Source organism: Mustela nivalis, assembly GCF_964662115.1.
Source record: "Mustela nivalis genome assembly, chromosome: 18".
In the NCBI taxonomy this organism is placed as follows: Eukaryota; Metazoa; Chordata; class Mammalia; order Carnivora; family Mustelidae; genus Mustela; species Mustela nivalis.
The window spans coordinates 57,141,801-57,165,273 of record NC_139037.1 but is presented as its reverse complement, the minus strand read 5'-3'; the positions used below and the strand labels follow the sequence as shown (position 1 = coordinate 57,165,273).

The following is a 23,473-nucleotide window of genomic DNA, read 5'->3' as shown; positions in this document are numbered from 1 at the left end:
GATCAGGCTGCCCAGACAAGACTGGGGAGTGGGATAGCTTGAGCTTCCGTGAGGGGAGCCACAGCAGGTTCTTAAAGGATTTACTGCTACAGTCCCACAGGAGTAGAAGCTGAGGGTTTGGAAAGAACAGCCTGCATGGCTGTACAGTGGGCAGTGGGTGGTAGGTAGGGGTGGGGGTGGGGCATCTGGACATGTTGGCTGAGGCTATACCATTCGGGGTTTCCTAGGTCATTAGAAATAGTTCAAGTGTTATTTCTAAGGGCACTGAGGCACCCTGGCAGGCTGGGGACCCGGGGATGAGGGTGAAGACAGGAGACGGCGTAACAAACTTCTCTGCCTTGCTCAAGGACTAGCGGATCCAGGGCAACTTCAGTTAACAGCCAGAAGCACCTCAAGGATGGAACTTGGTTTGAGAAACCACTCATTTTTCAGAGGGGGGTAACTGCCCCTAATTGCTCAAGGTCACACAAATAATTGTCACGAAGGCTAGTGTCGGGGCTCTAGTTATGCGCTGGGCACGGGGCTGCCCTGCAGCCACACCCACCCACTCACCCGAGAAGACCGCGGGGAAACCCCACCGTGAAACCCCTCTCCACCCCACCGTGAAACCCATCTCCACCCCCTCAACTTCTGCAGCCTTGGAGTACTGTAACTTTGAGAGCGGGGGACCAGGCCAGAACCTCATCCCCACCCCCTCACCTCCCGTCCCGCGCGCCCCCTCTCGCCCTCCCCATTGGCTCGTTCTAGGAAGGGCGCTGTCTGGGGGCCCTCTGGTCACCTTGTCCTCCGCGCGCTCTATGGCGAGAGAACCCTGCGCAGGCGCGCCAAGAGCGCCTTTAGGGCCCGCGCTTTACGACACTTGTGCAGCAGCGGCAGCAGCAACTCGGCACTCCTTCGCGACGATTCGGCCGGGTGCCGCTGGCGGCCGTTGCCAGGGTGGGGGTCGCTTTGCGGCATGGCGATGGCGGAGGGCGAGCGGACTGAGTGTGCTGAGCCCCCCCGAGACGAGCCCCCGGCTGATGGCGCTCTGAAGCGGGCGGAGGAGCTCAAGACGCAGGCTAACGACTACTTCAAAGGTGAGCCCGCCCCGGAGAGGGGCCAGGGAGGGTGGAGAGCTGCCCAGGGCAAGGGGTGCCCGGCCCGCGCGGAGCCATGGCAACGCGGAGCGGCAGCCTGGGCGCGGGGCAGACACTACCAAGTGACCTGGCGTGGGGAGGCCCAGGATGGCGCTACGAGGGGGCGACAGAGGGGGCTTCTGACAGAAGGAGTGATGCCTAGAAGTGGCACTCGGAGCGGGTGCTCCTAAGTGGGGAGACTGGGGAGGGCGCTACCAAGTGTGGGGCGGGAGGGGGACGGGAACGAGGGCTTTTCCATATGTGAGATCCTTGAGAGGTGCTAGCTATGGTGAGACCTGAAGAGGGCGCTGCCAAGTAGTGACGGGGCTGGGGAGTGATGGTGCTACCAAGTGGGGAGATCTGGGGTGGGTGGCACCAAGTGGAGCGTGGGGGGTAATGTCCCAATAGAGTAGGGAATTGGGGGTGGGGTGGGGAGTAGATCATGAGGAGGGAGGGCAAGGTGACAGGAGATTTGGGGTTGCAAGAGGAAAAGGGATGCGTGGGAGGCCCTGGGAGTAAAGGTGGGGAAATCCCAAGAATAGTATGACATAAGAGCTTGGGAAAGAGTAAAATGTGGGGGCACTCATTCATTCACTAATTCAGCATGTCCATTGAGTACCTGCTTTGTGCTGAGAACTGTGCTAGACTTTGGGGATATAGCAGCGAATGAAGCAGATATGGCCCTGCCCTTTTATCGGATGTAATTGAGCAGGAGAATCAGACATTGAGCAAAAACACAAGAAATGATAAAATACTTAGAAGTTGTGAGGAATGCTTTGGGAAAAAAATCCCACAGGGTGTGAAGTAGAGAACAAGGGCTGGAGGCTGCTTTAGAAAGCGGGGTCAGGGAAGGCCTTACTGAGAAGGCATTTAAATCGAGAAGAATCGCAACCAAGCGTTCCAGGTGGGTGCAGCCACATATGCAAAGGCCCTGAGGTAGGAAATGAAAAGACCAGCATGGCTGAAACTTGAGCAAGTTAGCGGAGAGACTGATACAAGATAAGTTCAGAACAGGGTCCAGATCAGGTAGGGTTCCAAGAGTCACTGCAAAGGTAGTTTGGGTTTTACTCCAAGAGAAGACATTGAGTAGATAGATGGGCCAGTCTGGAGCTCCAAGGAGAGGAATTTGAGCATGGTCAGCCTATGAATGAAATAGAACACCTGGGAATGTATGAGGCTATATAGGGAGCGAAGGGGCCAGAACCTTGAGAAATTCTAAGGTAAGAAAAGAAGAAGAGGCTGCGGAGGGGTAATCAGTGAAGGGGAAGGGAAGTTGGGAAAGATGTCAGGAAAAATGAGAGAAGGGTGTGCTTCTAGAAGGGAGGGCTGTGCTTTGGGTCAGGTTCTGCCAGGGTGAGCACTGAGTGTTGGCCATTGGGTTTGGCTCCACGAATGTTGGCGGTAGCCTTAACAAGAACAGTTTACAAGAGCAGTTTCTGGGGAACAATGAAAGTGGTAGTCAGCTAGAAGGACACCCAAAAGTGAACAGGAAGTGAGGAAGTAGAGACAGCAGATGTTGACAAAGTACTTTGAGTATTTTGGGCCTAAAAGGGAGTGGAGAAACAGGGAGGGGGAGCTGCTGCCTTCTTTTTTTTTTTTTTAAAGGATGGAGGAGTCCAAGAGTTTGGTCCAATAGCCAGAATTGATCCTGCAGGAGAGGCAGGGGACTTACAGGACCAAAGCCGGGGAGAAGGAAGCAGGGGAGGAATCTAGAGCCTCAGTAGCCTTCAGTGGTGCCTTTGGTCAGGCTGCAGCAACAAGGAGGCAGGGCCTGTGAGGGATGAGGCTGATGGTGGAGCCTTGGAGGCCCAGTCAGGGAGTGGTGTCATCCTCAGGGTGGTGGGGATGCATGGTAAGAGCTCGAGCCAGGATGGAGACCAGGGTAGTGGACAGGTGAGAGGTGGTGGCGTTGCTGACTAGAGACAGAAACCAACTAAAGAAATGTTTCAGAGAGGAAATGAGGGCTGGAGAGAGAGAGGAGGGAATGCCAGGCAGAAAGAACGGGATGGCAAAGGCCTATCCTGGCAAAGGTGAGCAGAGCCTGGCACCGAGGAAGTGAGTGGGGCTGGAGTGTAAAAGGCGAGGGAGGAGCCTGAGCTTTCTGCTGGGGACTCCAGGGAGCCATGGATAGTTCTGAGAAAGGGAAGGATGGGGCCAGGTTTGTGCTTTAGCTGGACCCCTACAGAGGGGCAGGACTGGAGGCTGGGAGAGCAGGGAGGAGGCTGGGGCAGGAACCTGGGCCCAACAGGGTGAAGGCCAGACCCGGGCAGGGCGGGGCTGTAGGGATGGAAGTGGATGAATAGATCTGAGATGTTGGGGAGGCTGACTTGACAGAACATGACCACTGCCTGGCACTGGGGGTTTGACCCAGAAGTGTCCAGGACAAGGCATGGTCTCCATCTGGGGGATGGCGAGGAAGGTGGGGCTGTCCCTGCAATGGGATGATGAGTCAAGGGTTGATGCTTAGTCGAGGTAAGAATTCTGGGAAACAGCCATGGGGAGGGGCCCCCTGCCCCCCAGGACCTGGGCACTCAGAAGCCCTGAGGTTGGGCAGGCAGCCAGAGGTGCTCGCATTGAGCTGGCACAGAGGAGAAAGCTCCTCCTGGTCCAGGCCCCTCACTGTCTGGCAGGCAGTGACAGGCACAGAGCCCCAGCCTCAGGGGCTGTGGGAATAACAATAAAAAGAATAATTAAGCTCTCCTTAATTGAGCCCCTGTGGTGGCCAGGTACACCACTTTGCTTAATCTTTCCTGAGGCGCTGGGAGGTAGCTGGGAGGTAGGTAGGAGCAGCGCTGTTTGTTTTATAGAGGAAGCTGAGGCTCAGAGAAGTGAAACCACCAGCCCAAGGTCAGAGCGTGAGCAGCAGAGCCCGGATATCCCCCTTCCTCACCACGTGTTTGGCTCTTGTGTTCAGACTCCTTACCTGGAGCCTGCGGGGAGAAGAGGATACCGCCCCCCCACCCCCTGCTGCAAACCCCTCTGTGAGCTCAGAGCTTGGTCCCCTCTCTCTGGGCCTCATCGCCCCCCTTCTGTAAAATGGGAGGAGTTTTCTCAAACCCCCAAAGAGGCCTCTGCGTCCTAAGACTTTGCAGATGTGGTTAGGACCTCAGGCTTCCTAGATCCAAATCTTGTTTCTTTGTCTTGTGTACTGCGTGACCCCAGGCAAATGACTTAACCTCTCTGTGCCTTTGTGTCCTCATCTCTAAAATGGGGACTCTCTCCAGGTTAGATGCACCTGATTTGTAAGGCAGGTAGAACAGGGCCCGGAGTCAGTGTCATTGGGTAGATGCTGCGGGAAGTACAGTCCCCTCCCATTTCCTCTGCTTGGTTCTCCTCTTCTGGGTTAGTCATGTATTCTCTTCTTCTGCAACTATCTGCTGTGGCCACATTCCGAATGAGAGTTTATTTAGCCCTCCCAGCTTGGCGAGGCAGGGCACGGTCAAGCATGATTCCTGCATTTTCAGATGAGCCAGCGGAGATGCAGGGAGGAAAGGCTATTTGCCTGAGGCCTCGTGGACAGCATCCGCAGAGCCAGGTGTCAAGCTCGGACACACCAGGCTCCCCACCCTAGGCCAGACGGCCTCTTGAATAACACCTCAGCCATCCAGAGAGCTGGCCAGAGGGCCTCTGGAACGCAGCCAGGAGGCTGGAGGTAGTCCTCGAAGGTACTGGCATTCCAGGGAGGGTCTGTCAGACTTGGGCTGTCTGGTTCTGCCCTTGCTCGTTTCTGGGAAGTCCTAGGCATGCCCTCCGGGGCTCCCAGTCCTGAGGAAGACACATTCATCACTGAATGGTGACAAACTTGGACCCAGCGGGGCTGGGATAGGTGAGCCCAGAGGCTGGGGCAGCCGGAAGGAGTGCCTGAGCCAGCCTGGGGATCAAGGAGGGCTTCCCAGAAGAGGGGACATCCGAGCCATTTGAAAGATTGCCAGGTATTAGGCTGCAGGAGGAATTGTTATATTGTTCCTGGACATCTCCCCGGGACCTGACTTCTCCTTCTCCTGCTGTCAGTCTGTTTCCGTCTTCCTTCCTTCCTTCCTTCCTTCCTTCCTTCCTTCCTTCCTTCCTTCCTTTATTCATTGAAGAACTATTCAGGGAGCCTGGAACCCTCTTCCATTTTCTTCACCTGCCTCACTCTTTCTCATCCTCCAGATCTCCCAGTCTGTCTCTGTGCTAAACACTCTGGGTCATCGGTGTCCGGAGGGGTGTGTGTGTGTGTGTGTGTGTGTGTGTGTGTGTGTGTCCTGCAGGACTGTGAGCCCCAGGAGGGTGGGGCAGAGGGGGTACACATCATAGTCCCCCAAATCGGGCAAGTCTCTGAGCCTTAGCCTCCTGCCTGTTGAATGGGCACATGGGACAGGTCCAGGCCTGGCTCTGCAGATACAGACAGGTGTTTGACCTTGAACAAGACCTCTGTGACTCATCTATAAAGTGAGTGTCAGACGGGGCCTGTGCCATGGAGAGATGTGAGGATTCTGTAGGTCAGGATGTAAAGTGCACACCCATAACTCATTTCAGATAAAAGGAACCTCCCTGTGGCCAGATGACCCATCCTGCTGCTCTACACTTAGAACCTCGGTGTCCACACCCTGCTGCGGCTGTGGCCTTCGGGATTTGTCTTGCCGACCTCCCTGCCCTCATCCCATCCCTTCCATCCTCTCACTAGTTATACTCCAGCCACAGCAGCCTCTCACTGGTCCTGGAACACAAGGCTTGTGCTGACAGCACGCCCCTTCCATCCCCATCTCAGGGCCTTTGCACCTCCTGTTCCTTCTGTTGGGAATGCTTTTCATCTTGTCCAGTTTGTTGCTTCTTTTGGGTCTCTGCTCTTCTTTTGTGTCCCCCTCTCCTTGAGGCCCAAGTAGATTCCTTCTCGTTTCCCACTTCCTGTTCTCCTACTGGGCTCCCTCTTTGGGCTTGTTTACTTGCTTTGGGGGGGCTAGACAACCAAGGGACTCAGGGCAGTCACATTTGCTGATTCACAACATCTCAGCTCTGGTACTCGAATAAATCTCCCCTGGGCCATAGGACTGGAGGAAGACCCTCCAAGGTTCTGGAAGAAGTATCACCCAGGTTGGGGCCTTAAGGGGTGATGGCTGGGCATGTGTGTGGAAGTGACTTCGAGTCCTGGGATTTTATTTTTTTATTTTTTTTAAAGATTTTATTTATTTATTTGACAGAGAGAGATCACAAGTAGGCAGAGAGGCAGGCAGAGAGAGAGAGAGAGAGGAGGAAGCAGGCTCCCTGCTGAGCAGAGAGCCTGATGCGGGACTCGATCCCAGGACCCTGAGATCATGACCTGAGCCGAAGGCAGCGGCTTAACCCACTGAGCCACCCAGGCGCCCGAGTCCTGGGATTTTAAACCTGAGGAGACAAAAGCGTGGGACAGTTGGGAGGGGAAAGAGGGAATGAGCTGAGTAGACATTCCTGAGCTCAGCTGTAGACCTCAGTGTCCCCAGCAGTAGACAGGGAGAGCCAGCCTGGGGCCTGTTCTTACTGGGTGGCAGCAGCCCTGCCTCATGACGCCTCCTCCTCCATCTCCACAGCCAAGGACTACGAGAACGCCATCAAGTTCTACAGCCAGGCCATCGAGCTGAACCCCAGCAATGCCATCTACTACGGCAACCGCAGCCTGGCCTATCTGCGCACTGAGTGCTATGGCTACGCGCTGGCTGACGCCACACGGGCCATCGAGATCGACAAGAAGTACATTAAGGGCTACTACCGCCGGGCGGCCAGCAACATGGCGCTGGGCAAGTTCCGGGCGGCCCTGCGGGACTACGAGACGGTGAGCCGGACCTCGGGGAGGGGGCCGCCTGCCGGCACCCAAGCCCAGTGAATGCTGTCTAGGGCCAGGCCGGGGAAGGACGGCCTCTGGGTGCGTGGCTGGCAGGGGAGGCTGCATTCATCTGCCCCTCACCCACCTGACAGATAAATGCCTGAGAGGCCCTTGGCCTGGAGCACACTTTGTGGGTTCACATCCCAGCTCTGCCATCACTTGCTTGATGACACTGGATGAGTCACCTGGCCTTTCTGTGCCGCCTGCTCCACAGCAGTTGGAGCACTGAGACCTGCCTCTAAGGGTTGGCATGAAGACTAAATGAGTTTCTGCTTTTTAAGCATTCAGACCAGTGCCTGGCCCATAGCCTGTGCCCTATATTGCACTGTTGGGGTTTTTGTCGCTATTAGTGACCAAGATCCATGCAGCCTGTCTTGCAGAGGAGGAGCTCTAATTTGGAAGGGGGCAAAACCCAAACCTGTGACTTAGAGTAGGCAAACAGAGTCGTGGCAGGGGGAGGATATGTGCTTGGAAGAAGGCAGAGAGGGCCATATGCCGTAGGGGGCAGCAGACAGGGCGTGTGTTGTGACGAGGAGACGAGGGAGGGGACCTAGAGCACGGCAGGTCACTAGTTCACCTGCTCATCGGCCACCCCCATCCCTCTGATTCGCCCTGATGGGCACGATAGGCTTGGGGATGTCAGTCACGTGTGTTCGCACCAGGGATGCCCCATGCCCTCTGCGGACTGGCAGAATGAGTTGTTGTGGCAGCCCTGTGGGAGGGGGACTGATGATTAACCCCATTGTGCAGATCGGGAGGCTGAGGCCCAGGGAGTTAGGTCACCTGTCTGCCAACATGTGGTGGGCAAGTGGCAAAGCCGGGGTTTGAACCCCTGGCACCTGTGTCTCCTGCTTCGGAGACCCTGAGAGGAGGGGTTTTGCTTGTTCTGTTCATTGAGTCATTGCTTGGCACCAACAGGGGCTCAGTCAGAATGTGTTGCGTTATTATTCTGCCCCCTCAGTCGCCCCCATACTCCCTCCTTTTGTTTCATTCACCACCAGGTGCTGAGGATCTTCTGTTGTGCGGGGAGGGGCGCCCAGGGGGCTGAGAGCCCTGGTCTGCTCTTGGAGGGAGTGTGGCTGGCTGCTGGCCAGGCGCAGAGGGTGGATTTCAGGTCAAGTGAAGTCTTGAGCCAAGCCCTTGGCCCCGGGACATCTTTGTCCGGGTGGGGGCAGAGGCATGGAAAAGGCGGTAATTTAGAGACAGGGGGGCAAAGTAGGGGTGAGAGTAGGGTGACCTCTGGGAGGGCAGGGGAAGGAACCATGGGATAGAGTCCTTAGGAAGGAGCTTCAGATCCCAGGCCACTCCCCAGCCTACCTAACCTCCCCCTGTGGTCCCCTAGTGTCCACATCTAGAGAATAGGGGCACTAGGAGTAGCCACCTCCTAGGTGGCTGTGGTATGAGTAGAGGTCCCTGGGGTGAAGGCCCATTAATAAGTAACCCAGGAGGGCCCTCAGGGTGAGACAGGGGCAGGGGTTTTCAGGGCTCCGTGTGTGGGGAGGGGCCTGGAGGAGATGAGGCAGGGCAGAGGACTGTCGAGCCTGAGCACAGGTCTGTGGCCGTGTCTTCCCCGTGCCTGGAGTTGCAGGGAACTCTTTTCCTGGGGGTACAGACCCCTTCTCCTTATGGCTCTGCTTCCAGATCAGGCAGGCGCCTAACACCTCATACTTCATGAGGCTGAGATGGTTGGTTCTAGCCGTCTTGTGGACAAGATCACATCTGAGCTTCTTCCCAGGCCTTTTGGATGCCATGGAAGGCTGGTGGTGGGGGTCCACAGCCTTTTGGGAACCAACCTGAGGTGGGGCCACACTCAGCATTTACGTTGTCACAGCCTGTTTCCCTATAGAGGCTTTGCCAGGAGCAGTGGGGGAGTCCCCACATGAGGCTGGGATCCTTGCCCGTGTGGCTGTTCCCCATGCCTTTGGGCGGTCCGCTTCTCCACTCTGACATTTCCTCAGGCTCTGTGAGTGCCGGGCAGTCCCCATCCAGAGTGTCTGCCTCCTGGCCTCCTGCCGTCTGGAGGAGCCCTGCAACTTGCTAGCGCTTTAGGCTCCCGTTTGGATCTGGATTGCAGTTTCCGCAGAGGCAGAGCCCAGATGTGGCCTGGGGTGAACACAGGACTGAGGCTCTGCCTTTGGTTGAAGGGTCTTCCCTTTCTTGGCCTCTGTCCTCATCTGCACGCTCACCGTGGCCTTGCTCTGTTGTGAGCTCTTCACGAGCGTGGATTTGGTCCACTGTGCAGGTAGGACGCAGAGGTCTGGGGGGGCACCCCTCCTCCAAGGTCTTCTGGTGGAGTTGGAACTGGAACCCAGAGTCCCATCTTGTGACTCTTAGTGGGCCGTGAGGTCAGCCCAGTGGTTTGAGACCAGCACCTCTGTGTTCCTCAAATAGAATAGAGCAGAATAAAGCAGTTCCTTTGGAGGAAGTGTGTACATATTTGTGAAAAAATGTTTCTCACGTATGTGTATATGGGTGTGTGGTAGAAAACCTATCTTTCCTTACCCTGAGTCATAATCAAAAGCCTCAAGGTCACTGATGTAGGAGCTGGCACCGGCTGCACAGTCAGGACACCCAGCCACGGGCTGGGTAGCTCTGAGTGCTTTGGCTCTCTGCCCTCGTGTCCTCATCTGTAGAAGCGGGGACAGCACCAGGGCCTGCCTGAGTGTTCGTGTGAGGAATAAATGAGATTTGTACATTGAGTGGGGCCTGCCCCCACTTAGCATTCGTGGTCTTTTCCTCCTGGGGGTGTCTGGGGGAGAGCCCGTGGCCGGCAGGAAGGGCTGTTGCCCCTCCAGAGGCCTCCACAGGAACCGGCCTCCCTTTGCCATGGGTCCATGTTGAACCCCGCTCCCCGCATCCCTCTCACCTCTGAGTAAATCCTTTCAGAGGGACCTTTGCTCCAGGATCCCTTGTCCCTTTTTTTGGGTCCTCTTCTCAGAGGACCACTCTTCCCCTGCCGTGTTCTTTCCTGTTTGTGGTGGGAATGCATCTGGTCATCTGGGCTCAAGCTGGTCCCGGGGACTCCTTCTACACTCCCCACCTTGGATCTTGGAGGTTTGGTGTATAATAGGGTTTGCATTTGGGTTTCTTCTTCCAGCGTCGTCCAGCCTTGCAAGCCCTCACAGCACGCGGACACCCATGGGATGACTGCCCCATAGTGCCAGGAGTGCCCAGAGCTCATGCCTCGTACGGCTCCCACCGTGGGCCGGGTACAACGGTGACCCTCCTGCCCTAGTAACTGGTAGTCTTCACACCAACCCTGCACCGTGGGGCCTGTCCTTATCCCTGATTTACAGATGAGGAAACTGAGGCTCAGAGTGTGGTTTGCTCCCTCAAGGTCCCACAGCCAGGAAGTGACATGCTGGTACCCAAGTCAGGCTTGTGACCACCAGCCCTACGCAGCAGGCAGAGCGTCTTGGCACAGCCTCTTCCGTGGCTCGGCTCTGCTCCAATGGTCTCTCTTCTCTTCTGTTGCATTGTAAAGGGAACGTTGAGTATAACTTAGTGACTTAATTAAGTCACTAGAGGGTCTTACCCTGGAGGGTGACAACCCCAGTGTCGTGCTTGAGACCGTCACTGTGCAGTGCCTGCCCGAGACGTTGTCACAGCCTGTCAATGTCCTATCAATTGACAGGTCCCTCCTATCAATGTGCCCAGCCCAGCCCAGCCCCTCTCCGGCCACATCCCGTCACACTTGTAGTGATGTTCTGACAACTCTTTTGGTGGCCCGCTCTGACCTGAACTTACGAGAGGCCGTCAATGGTCTTGATGCCTCCACTTGCGGTGACCAGAGCTTCCACTGCCCAGTGCTATACTGTCATTAGGAGGTGCCGCTCGGACCTGCCGGGGGCATCACGGAGGGATCGCGAGCCCAGCTCACTGTGCCATCAGCCGGAGCATTGTGGTTCTTGGGTGTGAGCGCCCCCAGCGGAGTGGTGCTTGTCAAAACAGCTTCTTTTTTTTTTTTTTTTTTTTAAGATTTTATTTATTTACTTGAGAGAGAGATAGTGAGAGAGAGAGCATGAACGAGGAGAAGGTCAGAGAGAGAAGCAGACTCCCCATGGAGCTGGGAGTCCGATGCAGGACTCGATCCCGGGACTCCAGGATCATGACCTGAGCCGAAGGCAGTCGTCTAACCAACTGAGCCACCCAGACGTCCCTCAAAACAGCTTCTTGAGGGCATCGTGGCTTCACCTGCTGTTGTGAGAAGTGAAGTGAGACCGTGCTCCCAGCTTCCCCCGTAACCACGCAGACGCCACGGTCAGGATCCGCACCATGATACAACCCACACCCCTCTTTCTAAAGACAAGTCCAGTGTTGAGTTCTGACTCCCCAGGCCCTCCAGTCTGGCACAAATGACCTTCCTCTGGAGCAGGGGGGCCCGGCAGAGCCACTTCCCCTTTCGCAGCCTGGCCGGTAGTAAGTCGTGGCGGCAGCCACGGCCGCTGCCAGGCCCACAATGAGCACGTGCTGGCTGCCAGTCCCCGTGACAGGCCCTCCGCAGGGGTGCTGGCATCCTGCCCTCTTCCTTGGAGCTGAGGGGGCTCGGGACAGGGATAGGAGGCCACAGGCTGGGAGAGGCGCGGCCCAGCATGTGTGCTGCAAGGCGGGATCCTGTGCAGGCAGAGAACAGAATCCTGGCTTCTGGGGCCTCAGTTTCTCTACCTCATGTCTCTGGGCCTCAGTTTCCTTATCCATCAAGGGGGGGGGGTTGTGGTAACACCTAGCAGAGCTGCTTGGAGGATTAAATGAGCAACTTCAGTGCGTACGATGACGTCCGGCACAAAGGAGTAAGGGCTCTGAAGATTTAGCCGTGTACCGTTACTGCCACTGCTTTCTTTTCCCTGCCTTGTTAGTGTTCGTCCCCATCCTCTGCCCACCCTGGGAGCTCTCTGAGAACGGGGACCAGCCAGAGGAAACTCTCAGTGGTTCATCCATCCACCGGGACATACTCAGTCCCTGGGGGGCCATCTTCCAGTGGGGAGACACCCATGTCCAGCCCGGGGGGGTGCTCCTGGAGGACAGCTGGGGGAGGAGGAGCTAGGAGGGAGTTGGAGGAGGGGAGGTGTCCTGGGCTGGGGGCGGCGAGTGCAAGGTGACGGGAGCTGGCACATTGGACTTATGGGTTTGGTCTGGCCGGGTTGTGCTGGGCAAACAGAAAGCAGGAGGGTGGGCAGGCCCATGTGGGCCAAGCTGAGTGGCGGTTTGGACTTGATCCCAGGGTGTGGACTCGTACCCTCTCCCTGTCGGGAAGGACTCCAGGGGATGTCTGGGGCCGCCTCCCTCCGGAGCCTCACACCGCACCCACACCCCAGGTGGAGCCGCCTGGCAGGCTGCCCGAGCCCGAGCCTGCCCAGACAAGGAGGAAGCCATCGCCTGCCACGACCCGGCTTCCTGCCATCTGCTGGGTCTGTGCACCCGTCCCCAGGGTGGATGAGCCCCCGTGATCCGCGGGGGTAAGGAGGTGCCTCTGCACAGGCTTCTGACCGCCCCCTCCCCGCCAGCCTTTCCCAGGGGTAGTGGCATCCCCGCACTTGAGGGCTCTCTCTGGGCCCACAGCACAGGATCTGGGGGAGCTGCTCTTCGGGCGACCCGTGGGGTGGGCAGGTGAGGCAGGGTCCACTCATAGCAAGTACAGTTACAGATAAGGAAACAGGACGGGGTGGGGTGATGTCCTTGCCTAAGGTGACACAGTAAGAAGGTGGCAGAGCCCTCTCTGTTTCCAAGCAGGAGGGTCAGAGTTTACAGAAAGTGGGATAGAAAGGGGGGTGGGGGGTGCTCCTTTTACTGAGAACTTACTGTACCTCCACGTCACGGGCCTGGTGCCTGTTTGCGAGTGACCCCATTTCAAGCGCAGTGGCCCGTGGAAGGGGCCATGAGGTGCATCCGCGGCTGGTGTGGACTTTACTCTTGCCGGCACCACAGCGCACGCTTTGTGCAAGTCTGCTCCTGTGACCCGGCTGGCCTCTGAAGCGGAGACAGTTACCGCTTCCTCCCACGGAGAGGCTGACCCGCCGCTCCGCGGTTGCTCGGCTGAGGGGTGGTGGCTCTGGGGCTTGAACCCAGGCGGCCAGCCTCTGCCCACAGTCTCGCTGCCCTTCAGAGCCGGAGACGGAGGGGACACCACGCGGTGCTGGCTGCAGCCTGCTGACTTGTGCTTCCCCACGGCCCTGCCAGGTGGAGTCTGTCATGTGTGCCCCCTGCTGCCCTTTTATAGATGAGAAAATGGAGGCCCCGGGGGTCGGATTATCCGGCAGGTCATTGGTTCTGTTGAGTCTGTTCCTTGTGCCTGTGGGCCCAGCCCACCCTTTCCTGTTCATCCCACTTGGTGCTGGTGTGGACTGTCCTGTCGGTAAAGCAAGTCTCAGCCTGCTGGGGTCCCCCGGAGGAACTCCAAGCTGAGCATGTGCTCCGAAGCTGGGAGACTTATTTTAATGACAGAGCTAAGATTTTTGTAAGAAATCCCACCTGCTTGGGTTAACAGTGTGTCCCAAACCTTGGGACTGCCCTGGGTGGGTAGCTCTCCTGGCCCAGTTTTGGGACGCACAGACTGTCGTCTGGAGGTGACAAAGGGTGGGGTCGCACCACTGGCGCATGGAGGCCGGGGTCTGGGTCCAGGTTCATGGCACCCAGGGCCAGACCGGCCGAGCACAGCCGCGGCGCCCCCTTTTTTGCCCACTCCTCTGCCCCAGGCCAGCTGTGCCTGGGCGCTGATGCCTCTTTTCTCCCTCCCTCCCTCTGCCCACCTACCTGCCCAGGTGGTGAAGGTGAAGCCCCATGACAAGGATGCCAAAATGAAGTACCAGGAGTGCAACAAGATCGTGAAGCAGAAAGCCTTCGAGCGGGCCATCGCCGGCGATGAGCACAAGCGCTCCGTGGTCGACTCACTGGACATTGAGAGCATGAGTGAGTCAAGCCTGGGGGCCCTGCCACACCCAGCACCGAGCATTCCACACCCCTGCACAGGCACTCTCCATCCTCCGCTCTCCATTCCCATGCAGCGCACACTGGGGAGTGGGGGGCGGGGGGGTGGGGCTATTTCCTGGCCCAGTACCAGGGCCGCGGTCTGTTGCTCTTCTGCCTGCGTTCCTGGGAACTCTACAATCCTGCACTGGGGCTTGCGTCCCCCAGTTCAGGCGAGGTGGGTGAGTCCTTCCCACCCCCCACCGGGACCTAGCTCCCTATCTGCATCTGTACCGCCCAGCCCACCCCTCACGGGTCTCCCTGTGGGATTTGTCTAGGTCCTCCAGGCCCTCTGAGGAGTCAGTCATTCATTCCACAGTGAATTACTGAGCACCCCAGGCACTGGGGATACAGCTGTGAATAAAATAGTCTCTCTGCCCTCCTTGAGCTGATGCCTGGTAGGGAGAGCAATGATTAACAAGTCAGCAAATGAATTAACCATGTTAAGTGCTATAAAACCAAGTAGGCAGTGAGGAGAGAAGGTGCTGGAAAAGGGGGAACCACTGGACAGAGAGGTCAGCAGAGTCGTCCGAACAGAAGGAGCGGGCAGGGAAAGGACCTGGCTGGGAAGCAGGACCTTCTCCATCCATCTTCCTCTCGCCCTGTGCCCGGGAGCCAACCCTGTGCCGCACCACCCCCACCCCACCCCCACCCCGTGGTGACTGGCCACTGACTCCCGCCCCCGCTCACACACCAGCCATTGAGGACGAGTACAGCGGGCCCAAGCTTGAGGATGGCAAAGTGACAATCACCTTCATGAAGGAGCTCATGCAGTGGTACAAGGACCAGAAGAAACTGCACCGGAAATGCGCCTACCAGGTAACGCCCCCGCCAGGTGCTGCACACACTTGGGACCCTCCAATAGCATCTGCCACAAAGGGCGGGTCGAGGGGAAGAGGGGCCCCGGCGGCCAGCACTGCCGAGTGGGAAGTGTGCTGAGCACGGCGCAAAGGAAGCCTTTATTTCTGATGCTGCGTTTTCGTTTCTGGCATTTCCATCTAGTTATTTTTATTAATAGTTTTCATCTCCCTGCCCCATATGTTCATGCATGTTGTCTTTTCCACTAGATCTTTTACACATTTATCATAGTTATTTTAAAGTCTCTGGTAATTCCACCATCTGGGTCATCTCTGGGTCTGCTTCTGTTGCCTGTTCTTCGTGTGGTTCATCGTTTTTTTCATCTGCTAGACATTTGGGGTAGAAGAACAGTAGAGACTGAGCTAAGTAAGCATTGTGCGCAGGAGATGGCGGCCCTGTCTTCTGTCAGGCCACTGGCGTGAGGGGCCCCATCCATCTGGTCCACAGTTGTGCGGCTCTTGCTGGAGTTCAGCCCTGGCTCATGGTATTTTCAGACTGGAATCCAGACCCTCCCGTCAGCCCTGGCAGGATCCCAGGGTTGTCTTTATGCTACAAAGTCTCCAGCTTCTGGAACTTTGGGAGCGCTCTCTGATTTTCAGCCCCACGGCCAGATTTTTGGGCTGCGAGTTCTATGCTGTCCAGTGTAGGCCTCACTCCTGTGCCTGGGGAGGCTCCCCCCTTACACGCACACCGTGCTGCCTCATGCCTCCCTTTGTGTGATGGCAGCGGCAATGGGTTGACAGGTGAGAGCAAAGGCACTGGGTGGCGGGGGCTGCTCGGGGCTCTCGGCTGTCACCAGCCCGCACACGGCCTGAGCGCCCTGCCGGCCGCCCTCGCTCTGGGCCTTGAGGAGCCCCATGGCCTCCTGCCTCATGCCTTGCGCCTGGGAAGCCCCACGGAAGGGCCTGTTGCCTCCACAGCTGATGGATTTAGGTTTCTTTGTGAGCACCCTCGGCTCTCAGATGGTTTTCATGAAATTGGGTTTTATGGGTTTGGGTTTGTTGTCATTGGGACAAGAGTGACAGTCTTGTAACCTCCTCATTCTGACCAGAGGTGGACATATTCTGCTTTTTTTTTTTTTTTTTTTTTTTTTTTGATAGTTTGGGGTATTTTCTTCCCTAGCTTTTATTTTGAAAATTCTCAAACCTACAGAAACATGGAAAGAACAGTACAGCTAATATCCATGCCTCCTTCACCTGGATGTTAACACTTTGACACATTTACCTTCGTTTTCTACACACGTGTGCGCGCGCATGCACACAGCAGGCTTTCTCTTCTCGTTTCTTTTCCTGAACCAGAAAGGTATTGCATCATAACTGTATCTCCTAAAAGCAGGACATTCTCCTGTGTGACCACAGGTCAGGTGTCCCCCCTCAGAAGTTAGTAAATAATGCCTAGTGCAGACAGTCCACAGGCTGTCCACAAGATCTGGAAACATTGTCAAATATACATAGCAACGCCAAGGTCATCTTAGATCTTCTCTTAGCAAAAACTAGTATTATCTACATTTCTAGACATACTTTAAAATACTTTAATACCCGCCCCCCCCAATTCTCCCCAAAATGTCCTTTTAAGCTATTTTGTGGTTTTGGTTTTTATGGTGTTTTTGTTTTGTTTTGTTTTGTTTTTTAAATCCAGACTCCACTGAAAGAGCAGATGTTGCATTTTTATCTTCCTTCATCTAGAACAGTCTCGTGCCCTTTTGGGGAGACTCTTTCATGACACATGTACACATGTCTGGGCCAGTTTGGTTAGAAAATGTTTCACATCTGGATTCTCCCTTGTTTCTTCATGACGCTAATTATTTTAAGGGGAACCCAGAATCTCGGTTTTCACGTGACATAATCCTGACGTTGCCACAGAGGCTGCTGGGGTCACAGCTCGGGGGCTGCCTGTGGCTCCCGCCAGCACTCGCTCAGCCGGCCTCCACTGCCCAGCCATCTCCCCTCCCAGCCTCTCCCTCACCCTCCCTACAGCAGTGTCTGCTGGTCAGCCCAGGCTCGCCGGGGCCTGGGATGGGCGACAGGTCCTCCCTCCAGCTGGGCTCACAGCCCACCCTGCCTTCCAGATCCTGGTACAGGTCAAAGAGGCCCTCTCTAAGCTGAGCACGCTTGTGGAGACGACGCTCAAAGAGGTGCGCGCCGTGGGGCAGTGTGTGGACGGCCGGAGGTGGGAGCTCCCCGGCTGGGGAGGGGCTGTGGAGCTCAGAAACTCACAGACCCACCTGGCTTGATCTGCCTTTTCTTCCCCTCTCCCACCCCGCTTCTCTGGGCCTCCTGGTCTCTGTCCCACCCCCTTCATTTCTGTGTCCCCTGCCTGTGTCTTTTGCATGCTTCTTCTTGGTCTGCTGTGACCTCTTGCCCCTCCCCTCACCTCTGCCCCCTCCCCACGTCTCTCTCTGGGCCCCTCCCTCTCCGGTGGCCTCTTTTCTTCCAGACAGAGAAGATTACGGTGTGCGGGGACACCCATGGCCAGTTCTATGACCTCCTCAACATCTTTGAGCTCAATGGTTTACCCTCGGAGACCAATCCCTATGTATCCTTCCTCAGCAGAGCACACCCTCCCTGTTCCTCCAGCGGGCTTTGAGAAAGGCACCCCTGCCTGCAAGCAGGGCCTGGGCCTGCAAAGGGAGAAGCCAGAGCAGTTGCTCAGGCGAGGGCATGTGGGAGATGTGGCTGGCTGGTACCAGATAGGCCAGGGTCGCCCCCGCATGCTGTGCAACCTGGGCTGGTGGCTCATTCTCTCTGGGCCCCTGTCCCTCTTCGTCTGCAGATGAAGCCGCTGTCAGCACATGTGGAGCAACCTCTTCTCTTGGGCCTCAGATGCCTCGTTAGCAAAGTGGGCATCGTAGGGTCTGCCTCCTAGGAGTGTCGAGAGGCCTCGAGGAGCTGAGGAGCCCGCAGTCAGAGCTGTAGAAGTATTTGCTGAGGTTACGACCATGGATTGATAAAGGCCACGGTGTGGGGCCACCAGGCCTGTGCAGTGCTGGGTGGGAGGGTCTGTGTTCTGTTTCCCCTGTGGCTTGAGGGCTTGTACTGGGAGGGGGAGCGGAGCAAGCTGACCACCCCACATCCCCCTCCACCGTCCATTTTCCTGAGAAACAGGTGCATTGGGGACCTTCAATACTGTCCTGCTGAGGCTCGGAGAGGCCCAGCTGCTGGGCCAGAGCCAAACAGCCAGGAGAGACAGCAGCGCAGACCCCTGGCCCTTTTGACACCCCCACTCTAGGAAGGAACAGGCAGGAGCCTGGGATGTGGGGAGGCTGAGGAGGGAGGCAGTGTCCGCCCTGCCATATTTCCCTTAGCAGGACAGATATTTAATGGTGACTTTGTGGACCGCGGCTCCTTCTCCGTAGAAGTGATCCTCACCCTGTTTGGCTTTAAGCTCCTGTACCCAGACCACTTTCACCTACTTCGAGGTAAGCTGGGTGGCAGCTGGGTCTGGGGTTGGTGCGGCCTTGTACAGGATGAGCCCCCAGGGTGGGGGTGTGGGGCCTTGTCCATGAAGAGATGGAGACATGAGCGGCAGGAGGGAACGAGGCAGTGGGCTGGGTTGGGGGCTCCTGGGGGCCCAAGTGCCAGATTCGTGGCCAGGTTCAGGGATTGACCCAGCAGCGCTCGGTACTTGGTAGGTGTTGGGTAACCACCTGCTGCGGGCTTCCCTGTAGGAGGTGCTAAAGGGCTGGCTGCGGCTTACATGGGGGTCTGGCGGCTGCCTCGTCTCCTCCAAGCCCCAGGAGCCCTGGGAGAGAGGAAGGAGGTTGCATGTGGGGAGCTGGCGGCACAGCACGGGCCGGCCCACACTGCGTGTTCCATAGTGGGCCCCTTTTTTCCTTAAGACTTGTGCCCTTTTTGGTCCTTCTACCCTGGAAGGCACGCAGCTTCTCCAGACGGGAGCTCAAGGCCCACGGGGGCAAAGGACACAGCCATGGTCACTTGGGGCCGCATCAGGCCTATGCCTTGTGGCCTGACGCCCAGTGTGAGCCCCTCAGACTGTTTATCTCTCCAGAAAAGGGGCCGAGAACAGTATCTGTGCCTCCTCGGGTTTCTGGGGGGCCGACCAGCTGATGGTGACTGTTGTGGGCTTGGGGTCCCTGGACATGGGCCCTGAGGGCACCCAGGCAGGGCTGCTGAGGCCCCTCTTCATCCTGCTGCTGCCCAGGCAACCACGAGACGGACAACATGAACCAGATCTATGGCTTTGAGGGCGAGGTGAAGGCCAAATACACAGCCCAGATGTATGAACTCTTCAGCGAGGTGTTCGAGTGGCTTCCGCTGGCCCAGTGTATCAACGGCAAAGTGCTGGTGAGGGCGGCAGCAGGACCCTGCGGGCCCCTCCACCTCCCGCACCCCTGGGGGCTGCATGTGGCCACGTGCTGAGGAAGCACGTTGGAGAGTTGGGGTGTGGCCCACGTCTCCACTCATACAGCTGTCCCCTCCCCCCCCGCACCCCAGATCATGCATGGAGGCTTGTTCAGTGAGGATGGCGTCACCCTGGACGATATCAGGAAAATCGAGCGGAACCGGCAGCCCCCAGATTCAGGTGACCAGGGCGGGCCAGGTGGCACCTCCTTCCCTCCCAGAGCTGCAGCATTTCCGGCGGAGAGGGGTGGCTCTGCCCCGGTGGGCCTTCTGGCCCTTGGTAAGAACGGCAAGGCCGAGCCTCCGTGTCCTCTCTCACGGGGCTGTGCTGGCAAGGGAGCCTCGTGTTCACCACAGGGAGCACGCATCCATCGCTTCCTTGTGAGTTCGGCTGCTGAGCCCAGAGAATGACATACCTGTTGTAGCCATGAGCACAGATGGAGAGGACTCACACGGGCGCACACACACACCCAGCAGTGGGAGGCGTGGCATGGGGCCCGGAGAGGGTGGGTAGATGCCCTCTCGGGGGACACCACATGGGAACTGATGGGGATGGAGGCACCCGCCACACAGAAGAACGTCCCAGGCAAGCACAGGGCTTCCCACGTCAGGGGTGAGCTCCACAGCTGGGAGGAACAGTTGGTGGCCAGTGGTTTTAGGTTGAGCAGGGATGTGCTTTTTAAAGGGGTAGATGGGCCAGACCCTACAGAGCCTCACAGGCCTGGGTAAAGAGCATGGGCTTTGTTTTTGTTCCTAGGGCGATGGGAGCCACAGCAGGCTCTGAGCAGCAGAGGGGTGTGATCTAAACTGCTCTGTTAGAAGTTCTCCCATTGCGGGGCCAGAACACATTGAACGGGTCTGGAGGGGAGATCACGGGGCTCCCAAGCCCACTTCACGAGCCCCTGCTCAGGAATGCCCTGCCTAGCCCCCACCCCAACTGCTGTGGGGTGGGCCAGTCCCTGATGTCCCCTCTCCTCCCCCCCAGGTCCCATGTGCGACCTGCTCTGGTCAGACCCACAGCCGCAGGTCAGTGTGCCCAGGGCTGTGGCCGGCAGGTGCGGGCTGTGGGCAGAGAGGGTGGGACGGTGAGCACCCTGAGCTCCCTGTCTCCCCAGAACGGACGCTCAGTCAGCAAGCGGGGCGTGAGCTGCCAGTTTGGCCCTGATGTCACCAAGGCCTTCTTGGAGGAGAACCACCTGGACTACATCATCCGCAGTCATGAAGTCAAGGCTGAGGGCTACGAGGTGGCACACGGTGGCCGCTGTGTCACCGTCTTCTCCGCCCCCAACTACTGGTGGGTCCCACCTCCCCCACGGGTCTGGGCTTCTCTTCCCTACCTACTGCTTTTTGTGCTGGGGGGTTTTGTTTTTGTTTTTTAATTTTATGATCAGAAAATGTCAAAGACAGTCAGGCGGAGGTAAAGTCGTACAATGCCCATGTGGTCATCACCCAGATTCCCCAGTTCCCAACTACCCGGGCTCTTCTAAAGCAAACCCCAGGCATCCCCTTTTCCATGCACTGATACCCCCGTATGCTTCAGGAAGAAAGAACTCTTCTCTGCGCAAGCAGAAGACCACTGTCCTACTTTCAGGTGTCAGGAGAAGTCCCCTGAATCCAGTGCCCTTTCCTCATGTCTCTCATAAATGTCTTTCCAGTCTGATGCCTTCCAAGTAGGACCACACTCAGTCTCCTTGTGTTCCCATTCCCCGTCCCTCCTTCCCTGCCTCTTGCCAGGTTTTGGGTGAAGAAACCAGGCCCCTCGTCTTGCAGTTGCCTGTGCTCTGAACCAGGCCGCCCATATCCCCCGGATGCCGGGCACCACATTCCTCTGTCCCTTGTGTTTCAGGGCAGAGTTCAGGTTCTGGCAAGAGCTCTGCCTCCATGGGGCCGCGTGTCCCCCTGCCTGTGGGGTCAGGAGGGCCCTCTACTGCCCCGTGCCCCACCTTCACCTCCTTCCCCACATCCCCCCCCTCCTCCTACCCAAGCCTCCCCAGGGGGCAGAGTGGGGGGTGGGGGTGGGGAATCCTTTCTCCTGGATTCCTGCCTTTCCGGTTGGCTTGTCACTTGTGTCTCCCTGTCCTTCTGCATCCATGACTCTCTCCCTCTCCCAGCCTTAAGCCTCTCTGTCCCTCTCTTTTTATCAGTATCTCCCATGGGTTCTGTCCATCTGTCTCCCCCTCTTCTCTGAGACTTTCTGCCATCCAGCCTCCTTGGGTATCTTCCCCACCACCTCCCCAGCCCTGGTCCCCATGGGCCCTGCCACACTCCTGACTGGCCCCTCTGCCTCTGTTCGCACAGTGACCAGATGGGGAATAAAGCCTCCTACATCCACCTCCGGGGTTCCGACCTGCGGCCCCAGTTCCACCAGTTCACAGCAGTGGTGAGTCACCTGCGCAGTCCCCTGCCTTCCCTGGCCTGGACCTGGGGAGGACGCGGCTGAGCGGTCTAGGCAGGGGCAGAGCTCAGTGCCTAGCAGCATTTGCCGGGAGGGCTGTTGTGTGCATCTGGTGCTCTGAAGATGCCCCATTTCTATCTCCCTGGCCCCGTGTGTTCTTGTCCCCAGCCTCACCCCGATGTCAAGCCCATGGCCTACGCCAGCACGCTGCTGCAGTTAGGGATGATGTGAGGCCCGCGCAACCCAGGGCCTGCTCCCCGTGTGACCCCAGGCCCGGCCCAGGGCAACGTTGGACCCCCTTTTACTTTGTAAAGTTTGTATTTATTCCCCTTTAGGTTTGCAGAGGGGGTGGGGAGCTGACCAGAAGGTCCGCTCCCCAGAGAAAGAGGAAGGAGGTGGAGAGGCTGGGGTTGGGGCACATCCAGGCATTGTGGAGGGAGGCCTCAGCCTTGGGGTGGGCGGGGCCCGATGCTTCCCCGCCTCCCTCGTTTGCATGGCCCCTCCCCCTGAAGCAATAGGGCCCCGCCACAGGAAGACCCCCCGGAAGGAGGGTCATCAGGGAGGCCTCGCCTGCATCCCCCTCTCCTGGCGGCCCCGAGACGGGGCGAGGCTGGGGCTCACCCCCTCCCCCAGCTATTTTATGTCTGTAATTAAATATGTTAAAATAAAGTCATTATTGTAAGTCAGCTGGTGTCAGATGGTGGAGCTGCTGGGATTGGGATAATCACAGCATCCCGACAAGTAGGGGGACCACCGAGCCCCACACCCCTTCTCTTCCATCTCCTGGGGGCTAGATCGGCTGGATGGCTGGGCTTGGGGCTGACCAGCCAGGCTGCCCCAGTGTCTGCACTTACAGCGGCCCCTGGAGAGGGAAACCGCAGCTGCGGCCCAGGGCGCACACAGGAAACAAGGCACAAGCTGGCCTGGGGAGGCCAGGCCCAAGCAGAACGCTGGAAAGACTGGTCCTTCTTCTGGCGATGCTGGAACAGGCCCTCGCTGAGGCTGCCATGTGCTCTCAGTCGCTCAGAGTGTCCTGGCATTTACAGCATCCAGGGAAGCAGATACTTCCCCTACCAGGGAAGACCAGGGGTGTTTTCTGCCGCTCCTTCATCCTCCATCAGAGATTAATACCGAGTCCTGTCCAGGCTGCTTTGCCTACCCCTGGCCCTGTGGAGACACTTCCGTTTTCAAGTTCGAGCTTCTCTTGACTCACCTTTTTCCGGGGAGGTGCAGACCTTGGGTGCTGTCCGTCTGTGGGCAGGTGACCACAGCAGGAGGGCTTGAGCTCAAGATGTCAAAATTAACTTCAAGCCCAGAGCTGCAGTTTTTCCTGTAGAAAGAGGCCCCTAGCTAGCATTTAATAGCTGCTTGGTGCTGCGTGTTAGGGATGACTTGGTTCCAGATTGTATGTGCCTGGCAGTCCTCATAAAACCCTGATTGGTGTCTTTTTTAACTTGTTATTTGGGAACAGTTCTTAACTGCACAAAAAGCTGCAGGAGAAATGCAAAGAACACTCGTCCACCGTTTACCTGGGCTCACCTGTGAACAAACTGTTTTGTTCTGTTTGACACCATGCGCGCGTGCCCACTAGTGTTTTCCCCAGCCGCTTGGAAGACCGCAGCCCAGCGTGGATCATGGCCCTTGACCCCTGTGTCCTTCAGTGTGTTCTTGCTACAAGTCAGACTCCTCTCCCGTAACCACATGACCCATACCCACTAGGAGAGCCTCGCGGTGATAGCATGTCTGCTTGTGTCCACCTGCCGTGTGTCCGTCCGTATCCGTGGAACCCGGTGCCCGCTGCATTATACTTAGTCCTCTTTGGTCCGCTTCGATCGGGAACATGTGCTCAGCCTTTTTGTGCTCTTTCAGGACATTGACAGATGCAATGAGTACAGTCCTTCCCCCTTTAGAAAAGTTTATGTGGGGTTGTCTGGCATTTTCT

At 57.3% G+C, this 23,473-nt stretch overlaps 1 protein-coding gene and 1 long non-coding RNA gene across 2 annotated transcripts; one reads left to right on the top strand and one right to left on the bottom strand.

Moving 5' to 3' along the window:
* Window positions 1-850: 850 nt before the first annotated feature.
* Window positions 851-22,217, top strand: PPP5C (protein phosphatase 5 catalytic subunit). The gene is made up of 13 exons (XM_082711408.1): window positions 851-1,076; window positions 6,662-6,903; window positions 13,713-13,860; window positions 14,615-14,736; window positions 16,844-16,909; window positions 17,212-17,310; window positions 18,088-18,193; window positions 18,937-19,079; window positions 19,230-19,317; window positions 20,122-20,162; window positions 20,252-20,430; window positions 21,435-21,516; window positions 21,700-22,217. Exons 1-13 carry the CDS (start codon window positions 956-958, stop codon window positions 21,760-21,762), a joined length of 1,500 nt encoding a protein of 499 aa, XP_082567534.1. The 5' UTR covers window positions 851-955; the 3' UTR covers window positions 21,763-22,217.
* Window positions 10,910-13,331, bottom strand: LOC309853443. The gene is made up of 2 exons (XR_014305681.1): window positions 12,759-13,331; window positions 10,910-11,151 (listed from the first exon to the last, which is right to left on the bottom strand). It is a non-coding gene; the product is annotated as an uncharacterized lncRNA (long non-coding RNA).
* Window positions 22,218-23,473: the final 1,256 nt, after the last annotated feature.